The following is a 9,087-nucleotide window of genomic DNA, read 5'->3' on the forward strand; positions in this document are numbered from 1 at the left end:
AGTTGGCCAAGCTTAATGTGTTTATGGTTACCTTCCTCTTCCTTTAACCACAAGATCTCAAATAAGGAGTCATCTAGTACCCATGACCAATCTCATTACCAAGTGCGAGTACCAAGTTAGGTTTGAGCATTTATAAATTCAGCCTCACAAGCGTTGGTCTACTGACAGAATGACCAGCATGTGCAAAGTAATGCACACCAACTTGGTCAAACTGGGGCAAAATATAAAAATAACAAGATGAGGTCACTGACTGTCACAAAATATGCCCGTCCTCATTTTATTTCACCAGGTTTGGTGAATAGCGATGTGAATGAAAATTTAAAGAGTGGACACTTTGAGGATTTTTTTTGCCAATTCAAGGGTCGTCCTCTTAGAGTTGGGAACCAGACAGAAAAAAAGCTATCGATAATTGGTTATTGAAAACGATCAATGATTGGTTATTAATCGATTTTAATTATCTTTGCTCATCATATTAAAGGCAAACAGATACAGTACATGCATCAGTTTTAAGCACCAATGTTCCCTTACAATATTGTTTGTAGATTTCTTTATATAAATTACATTATTTATTTAGAAAGCAACCAATTATTAGAGTTTAAAAGTAACTATTACAATACAGAACATGAGACCACAGACTCTAATTATTGTCTTACATTCAGTATTGTATACATGATGATGTGTAAAATAACAACAAATAAAGATAACAATTTCTTTTTAATATTAATCAGTCAGTATCAAGTACAACAAGCAGTTGAATATTCTATATGTTTTACAAGAACAGGATCAGTTTCTTTCAGAAAAAAAACTAAATTCTTACATGGTTAGAAGTAAATGGTAATATGTTTGAAGAAGAAAGAAAATTTGTTATAAGGTACTCTAGTGACTTATTGACTTGATATGAGTATGAGTACATAACATAGCAAGACCTTAACATTTCGACATAAACTAGCATTAACCAGAAATAAGAAAATTTGTTGGTAGCGGTTACGTCCCCTGTTTCTATATTCTCTCCGAAACCCATGTTGGGTATCATAATTCTAAATTTAAACATGTATCTGCCGTCATGTCATTTATGTTCATTTAATATACCTCATTTGCCATATAATATGGTATGAGAGAATAAACATTGTTTGACTTGACTTGATTTGACTAAAATCAATTGTTCAAATTTCACTATCGATTGTCGCCGACGTAGGCCTTTCCGATTACTTGTCGATTATAGTCGATCAGTGGCACAACACTAATTTCTCTGGAGTGACAGGGGTGACATGGCTTGTTATCAATGATGAAAGCTTACACACCCAGATAGAAAACTCTTATGACAAATGGAAATAAACCGACACACTTGTCAATAAGAATGTTTAAATCAGGTGATGCAAGTCATTAAGCAGCAAACTTCTTCCAACATCAGAACTGGGAAATCTGAAACATAAAACATTATTTTTGTAATGCAACCAAACAAATCATGCAATAAATACAGTGGTATATTTAAATTTCATAGTTCCATCATTCATTTGAATTTCCCATTTTAACCATCACAAAGAAGTTAAAGTCAAATAAGTCTATATTAAGGCATTCATTTCCAATTGACAAACATCCGAAAATAAACAACGTCCGAATTAAGTCAACTTCACTTTTGTCAAAATATTTCTTTCCAGACATGTGATCACCAAAACTCGAGTGTACCATTATATTCTACATATAAAGAGTGTTCAAATGCCGTTGTGATATTAACTTGATCAACAAAAGTAAAATAAATGGTAACCTTATAGGGCGCTTGTTGTTGTTTTGTCGAATTTTTGGCTTGTTGTCGCCTGTGATCTCTTTGTACTTCGACGAATTTATTCGCCGTTATCATCACATAGTACTACTTCACATTGTGCTTTTACTCTTGCTACTTATAATGATAAAAACGTAACTTAATTTGGAAAGTTGTTTAAGTCTGTGTTTTTTTTGTTTTGACTTGATTTTTTAATTATTTATATTATCATTACATCCTCTTCGTTACCATCAAATAACAACCTTTATTGGTCTTTGCCTGACGTACTATGGAATGTCAGTAAGCAGGGAACCAGACTAATAAAAGACTGGCCGGACCGGACCAAATCCGAATCAACGGAAATCTCCGAACTTATTGTCCTTTCCGATAACTTGGTTACTTCCCCTGATTTCTAAGGGAGGCTACTCCATTTCCTACTTCCGGGGAATACATTTTGCAAGATGGCCGACGTAGACAATGAGATCACTGGGGCGTGTATGAATAACAATGAGTTGACACCATTTAAGGTCGTCGATTTGAAAAGATTCCTTGCGAACCGGAAATTGAATGTATCAGGTCTTAAATGCGAATTGATTGAGAGGATAAAAGGCGCATATAGACTTTCTATAACTGACAAACGCGTGCTGGAGGAGACAGATCGGGAAGAAAGAGAGAGAAGAGCAACCGAACGCTTTATCCTCCCATGTGGCGAGGGTGTTCCACCGCCATCAACACTGAAGGCATGGAAGTCCACTATTGATCTGTTTCCTGCTGTAGAGGAAAAGGATATATACAACTACATTGTACTGAAAAGAGACTCGAAACGTCAATTGAAGGCGAGGACTTATTATGTGGACGGACATGTACAGAAAGTTGAGGTATGTCAAATAGTGAGTTTATAATAAGTCTGAGGCTGTTTTTTCTGCCATGTTTACTTTATCTAGTTATATAATTAGCTCAAGGTGACTATTTTGACTTGGACATAAAAATAATTTGGTGTAAAAAATGTACTTAACATTTTTATGTATAGCGGGGCTAGCCACAATTAAGGGGGGTGGGGTGGATGCAAGCACATGTATGTGTCGAACCACACTGACTATATACTTATCTTAATTTTAAAAAAAATAATGTATTTTGTACAATTTTCATATGTTCTATGATGTATGTTGTTTATTTATTGTCATTTAAATTAAAATATTATTTATAATTTATTCTTCAGGTCCATCTCATAAGCGAAGAGTGCAGCCACTGTTATGTTCAAGCTTCCGTGCTGCCATCATTTCCAACTGCAGACAAAAGAAAGTCACCAGAGTACCAACCCTGGATCCTTCTGTCGAAAGTGACTGGCTGCATACACTCTGCGTTCTGCAACTGTCCAGCTGGGTAAGTTGAATTAATTTGTGATAAATCAAAGTCTCTGATCTGCATTGATGAAAGGTGTCAAACCCACACACGCTAGGCTATTTTGTCAGTATTATCAAATACTTAAACTTGGGGCATTCTTCAAACTATTTCATATCTTCTTATCAAACTTGGTACACTTGTTACAAGAGACAAAAAAGCACATGTTATAACTGTCATAATTTTGGCTTTCATGGTTAGCTGAGTTTTGCTATTTTTTTCTGAATGAAAGAACAGGCGAGCTTATGTATTGATTCAATGAACTCCCTTCACCGTGTTGGTGTTTACTTCTGGCACTCTTTGTGTTTTGTATGTTCATGGTCTACCAGGAAATACTAAGTGTAAAATACTGTGTATTCACCTCCATTTTCAAACTTTAATGTTTTGGAATATACATGTAAGTATAACAAGTAAAAAGGCACACATGTAAATGATTTTTTTTATTTTCATCTAGTGAAGGTGAATGCTGCAACCATATTGGTGCCCTGCTGTATGGACTTGAAGACCTGACGCGTAAAAAAACCCTTGCTCCAACATCCAAACCCTGTGCCTGGAACAACTTCAGCATGCTGTCTGCACCACGGAAACGTAAGCTGTCGCCTAGGAAATCTGAAGATCTTATGTTCTCAAAGAAGAAACTGTACAACGTGTCAGTGCGTAAAGTTTCTGTAAACAAAAACCATGAACTGAACTCTATCAATGGATGCACTGTTAACATTGACAGATTTAGGCAGAAACTGGTTGGTTCGAAGTTGAATGTAGGCTGGTTAAAAAACTTTGAAATTGAAACAACTGAAAATGAACCAGATCTCCCTGTGTTACATTCTGTGCCATTCAACTAACATGATAGTGTAAACTTGAGGGACAGTTCTAGTAAGACAGTGTTTTTGGATCATTTTGACTCTTTGAAGCAAAGCGCTGAAGAAATTCAATTAACTGAAATCTTAACAAGGGGCCAAAAAAGTGGGAAATGGCAAGAGGCCAGAAAAGAACGCCTAACAGCTTCAAACTTTGGCAGCATCTGTCGTAGGAAAGAATCAACTGAACCTGACGGACTCCTGCGGCAGATGTTGTATTCCAATTTCACAAGCAAGTACACAGAATATGGAATTAAACATGAGAAGGCTGCAAAGAGAATGTATGCGAAAGCAATGCAAACTGACCACAAAGGACTAGCAGTTAAAGACAGTGGTCTAGTTGTATGTGCCGACAGACCCTACCTTGGTGCCAGTCCAGATGGGCTTGTGTTCTGTTCACATTGTACAGAAAGTGTTGGTCTGGTTGAGATTAAGTGTCCTGCCTCTAAGAAATGGAGGATGCAAACGCCTGAGGAATGCTGTGAAGACAATGATTTTTTTTGTCAGTTAGAGAATGGCAAGGTGTTACTCAAGGAAACACACAAATATTACTACCAGGTCCAAGGGCAGATGGGAATCACCGGGAGGAAATGGTGTGATTTTGTAGTTTGGACATGTGTAGGTCTTTCTATACAGAGAATTGCATTTTGTGAATCATTTTGGCTGAAAATGTTGTGTCAACTTGACAGATTTTGCCTTGAATCATACATTCCTGAACTGTACGCACAACGTGTTAAAAGGGGAATGAGTCTGTTCAATTGATTTGTACATCGTCTAGTTATGTGTTGTTCATACATGTACATTTGAATGATCAATAATGGCAATTTATGTGAATATCTTGTTTGCTTTCAGTTATTTTCATAACTATATTCAAAATGAAACTCCAAAATGACTGTATTGTTACTATGAATTTGAAACCATGAATAAAAAAGTTGTAAATCTAAATTTTGGGCAGTATTTTGAAAGTATGTGTACTTTTGTCAACATATTGTGATTATGCGATGCTGTAAATCTACTTTAATTATTTCCTTGTTTTATGTTTGACCTTTTCTACTTTTCCTTTCCATTTATCTAGTTTTCAGGGATGTATTTCTGAGCTTAATAAATGGACATATGTTTAACCTTTCAAGTGTGTTATTATTGCATTTTGTGTGCAGGATAGTGATAGCGTTTATATTGCCATTGTTTAAAGAAGTAGCTGAGTTTTACTCTAAAACAATTGAAGATGTTCAATTGAATATTGGTTTGCATGTAGCTACTGCACGGCCCATAACTCAAGACTGTCGAGTTGTTCTCCTTTTCTGACTTGCTAATTAAAAACAACAAATGAGTGTTACTTTCTTATGTTTGCAGGGTGCAAAACTTAAAGGGGCTATACACCGTGTGATGAAATATCGAAAAAAAAGAAACTTGTCAAAAACTGACATAAACTTGGTATCAATGTGTACAATGCATTAATACTAACTAACTGAAGTACCACATAGTATACAATTAATTTATTTTCGCATTATTTTTTCCATATTTCTCCATTATTTTTTTTTTACTGGGTATGTATACCTAGTAGAATTCATTCTTATGCGTGATTTGCTAGTTAATGATATCATGGAATATAACCAAGTAAGGTATATTAGCTTAAACATTCATATGGTTTCGGGTAAGCCTTCGTAGCAAAGTGGATACAACACTGGACAGCTATTTTGGTGACACTGGTTCGAACCATAGCTCAATTTTCTTTTACATTTTGGTATTTCTTTACAATTATCATATCAGAAGAGTAAAACATTTTATTAAATAATTTGTCCTGAGATTTGTTACAGAAAAAAACTTTATTGGTGCCAATCTGGTGTACAGTCCCTTTAAAAATTGGGACATATTTAGCATGGGGCTAGTTTTTTTAATCTAATGTATCTTAAAGTTAACATTTGTCGTGCATTTCAGTTTGATCTATGGCACTCTTGCCTGTTCTTATTTCCACTTAGTTCAATTATGAAACTGATATGAAAATGGTTCATACTGAAAAATCCTTTAAGCAATTCAATACTAATGATTTGAAGTACGTGGTAGATCAATTACACATGGCAAATAAAAAAAACTCATTTCAGAGCCAAACTTAATAAGTGATCTTTGACTTTTATTCTTAGAAATGTTACAAATAATAAAACCACAAAATACAAAGCAGATGTTTCACAAACAAAAAATTATATCAATAAATTGATCAGTTAATGCATACATGTTTCAAATCAAATCTTGAAATCCATTCACATGAGCATATTTCCTTATCCATTTTTGTCAAACCTGAATCAAATGTGTAATCTCATATGTTATCATATAACTTGCTCGAAAAATTGATTTTAAAACAAAATTACAATTTCATTGTTCTAGTTAGAAGTATACAAGTTTTTATCCCTAAATCTAATGCTTGATATATACAAACGCTTTCATTGACACATTAGTTATTATTGAACAAGTGGTGGCCATAGATTTGTCAAATATGTGCATATTTTGAACACTTTAGAAATTCTCCTTGACTGTGTTATAGGAATATTGCCATGCAATATTCGAAAGTTCTTGATTCTCTCCATTTGCCTTTCAACATGTATTCGTAAACTTGCAATATCTTTTGTAAGGAGAACCTCACGTTTAGAGAATTGTTTTCCTTTCTGTTTAAATGGTGGAATAATGAGATGAATGCCTCTTGGAGTAGTAAGGTCTGTAATAGTGAAACCCTTATCAACCATTATGGCGTCTCCTTCTTCAAGCAAGTCCAAGAGTCCACATTTTTCTGTGAGTTTCTTGTCACTGGTACAGCCCACCCAACAGTCAGAAACAAAAGTTACAACACCATTTGGGCTTATACCCACCAAAATCTTATGAGTCATGTGAGACTTGTAATCACTGTACATTAAACTTTTCAAAGAAAGAGAACTGGATGTTTCACTGTAAATTTCAGTGCAGTCGATAATAATTCTAGTGTTAGAATATTTCTCTTTAAATTGTTCAGGCATGTTATTTTTCACTACCTCACGAGATGGCCATTGAACAAGAAAGGATAATTGTACATGTAAATAGTTGATCCATCTTTCAACAATGTCACTACATTGTGAAGTGGATATGCAAAACCTAGTACCTAGATCTTCAAATAACAGACCTAGACGTAGGCGCATCAGCACCATGAAAAATTCATCCAGAACACTTAGAGTTCTTGGCCGTCCTCCATCTGAATCTTTATAGTTAAGTTTCCGCCTTGATGTCCGCACTTCAGCTTCATCCTTGATTTCATCAAACAAAGCTTCAAACACAACTCGATTAGGGATTCCGGTGTAAAAACTGACCAAATCGTCATTGTATTTTACGTCATCATATGTGAGCATAGGTAGCTGACATTGTACACCAAAGTCTCTAGTAGAATGTTCTGTTTGTGAACTGAAGTCTGCTGTTTTTCCCAGGAAACTTTCTTCAGTTTGTACTTCCATCACTGCACAGTTGTTCTCAGTCTGTGTGTCACAACATCTGAAACATATACAAATTGATCATGTACCCATTTACCACATCTTACATGTACAGTCTGGTAACCCTAACCAAATGTTTGTTTTTTTGGCCTTAAACATTTACAAACACTTAAATTTTCCTATTTTTGTTAAAGAATGAAGAAAAATGATCAGAAGTAATTAACTAATCAGATCGATTTCATAGCACAAGAAGCAATATATATATATATTGAACAATACCTAAAGGACTGATTCTGTGGCTGTAGTACTGGTCCCATGCAGTAATCATGCAGGTGGACAGAGGTATCAATGGCATGTCCGGAAGGGGATACAAATGACAGTTGTGGCTGTATGCTATCATCATTTGACAGTTCTAGGTCTAAATCGTCATTGACCATATCACCATCATCATCATCACCTACGTCTTCATCAAGGAGCTGAAATTGCAAATGAAACTGTATAAGATAATTGTTTTGGTACAAAATCTGCCAGGCTATATGGTACACATTTTTCCAGGCTGTATTTGAAAACAATTCTTTAATCATTTCTTAAATTACAAAATTTACAAATAAGTGCTGTGACATTGTTTTTAAGCACCGTTGATATAACATAATTCATTTTGAGGTGCGTGTAAGGAAGAACTTAAACTAATATAAGAAATAAAAAAATACCGTTGGCTGGAAGGTTTTGGTAGCACCAGTCTCAGTTGGAAACATAGATGGAAGTGTATGCTGGAATGAAGGTCCTCTGAAGCCAACAAAATGCTCACAACACAATCGTCTGTGTTCATTCCACTGGAACGATCTCATGACCGTTTTACATCGCTGCACCCACACACGTTTTAAACGTTTGTTCTGAGGAAAACGGTGCAATGACACTTTTCTCCCATCAATAACCTTTCCTCTGTAAATTCCTTTACAAATACAACAGTACTTAGGGGTTTTCCTGCCCGTTTTCTTTATTAGTTTTGAATCTTTACTTTCCATTTTCACTTGTTGCTGTTTACTTCCTGGTTTGTGTAGTCCCCGGAAGTAAATTTCCGCTTTCTGCGCATGCCCACTTGAAGAGTATTCAGGGAAAGATAATCGAGTTATCGGAAAGGACAATACGGAAATCGTTCGTAATTTTGGCTCAGTATTAAAGACTGGCAACCGGACAATAATAATAATATTAACAAACAACAATTAATGTTCAGCTTAGTGCATATTATTTTCAAAAGTATCTAGTATGCAAATATGAAAACATGTTTTGTGAAGTGCATTTATAATTTCAAAACAATTTGTAAACAATACGTTTTTACGAAATTAAAAGGTCGTCTGTTTAATGTTTGCTAATTAAAAATGATCAAACATCGGTTCCAGATAATGATAACAACTTAGGTAAGAAACAAAAGAAACAAATTCCAACAATTATCACTGTAGTGGGCTCATTTAATCACAATAATTTTGAACAATTAAGTGAGAAAGTACATCCACAGTTGTCCGATCTCTTTATTAATGAATGGTTTTCTACTATAAATACTTCTAGAAAATGTATAAATTATAGATTGTAGATTGTATAAAGAAAAGTTTGAATTTGAAAA

General features: G+C 34.9%; 2 protein-coding genes across 2 annotated transcripts; one reads left to right on the top strand and one right to left on the bottom strand.

The window, feature by feature from the left end:
- Positions 1-2,220: 2,220 nt before the first annotated feature.
- LOC128204848 (uncharacterized) lies at positions 2,221-4,929 on the top strand. The gene is made up of 3 exons (XM_052906255.1): positions 2,221-2,637; positions 2,979-3,142; positions 3,615-4,929. Exons 1-3 carry the CDS (start codon positions 2,221-2,223, stop codon positions 4,000-4,002), a joined length of 969 nt encoding a protein of 322 aa, XP_052762215.1. The 3' UTR covers positions 4,003-4,929.
- Positions 4,930-6,135: 1,206 nt separating this feature from the next.
- On the bottom strand, positions 6,136-8,497 carry LOC128207007 (uncharacterized). Its single transcript, XM_052909791.1, has 3 exons — positions 8,177-8,497; positions 7,746-7,942; positions 6,136-7,527 (listed from the first exon to the last, which is right to left on the bottom strand). Exons 1-3 carry the CDS (start codon positions 8,489-8,491, stop codon positions 6,474-6,476), a joined length of 1,566 nt encoding a protein of 521 aa, XP_052765751.1. The 5' UTR covers positions 8,492-8,497; the 3' UTR covers positions 6,136-6,473.
- Between the last annotated feature and the right edge of the window lie 590 nt (positions 8,498-9,087).

Source organism: Mya arenaria, chromosome 10 (assembly GCF_026914265.1).
Source record: "Mya arenaria isolate MELC-2E11 chromosome 10, ASM2691426v1".
In the NCBI taxonomy this organism is placed as follows: Eukaryota; Metazoa; Mollusca; class Bivalvia; order Myida; family Myidae; genus Mya; species Mya arenaria.

What these genes read in the sequence shown, in the direction of transcription:
- LOC128204848 (XM_052906255.1), top strand. Translation starts at nt 2,221, where the DNA reads ATGGCCGACGTAGACAATGAGATCACTGGGGCGTGTATGAATAACAAT. An exon ending in GACATGTACAGAAAGTTGAG is followed by an intron (nt 2,638 to 2,978) that starts GTATGTCAAATA and finishes TTTATTCTTCAG; the next exon opens with GTCCATCTCATAAGCGAAGA. An exon ending in TTCTGCAACTGTCCAGCTGG is followed by an intron (nt 3,143 to 3,614) that starts GTAAGTTGAATT and finishes ATTTTCATCTAG; the next exon opens with TGAAGGTGAATGCTGCAACC.
- LOC128207007 (XM_052909791.1), bottom strand. Translation starts at nt 8,491, where the DNA reads ATGGAAAGTAAAGATTCAAAACTAATAAAGAAAACGGGCAGGAAAACC. An exon ending in CCAAAACCTTCCAGCCAACG is followed by an intron (nt 7,943 to 8,176) that starts GTATTTTTTTAT and finishes TTGCAATTTCAG; the next exon opens with CTCCTTGATGAAGACGTAGG. An exon ending in CCACAGAATCAGTCCTTTAG is followed by an intron (nt 7,528 to 7,745) that starts GTATTGTTCAAT and finishes TATATGTTTCAG; the next exon opens with ATGTTGTGACACACAGACTG.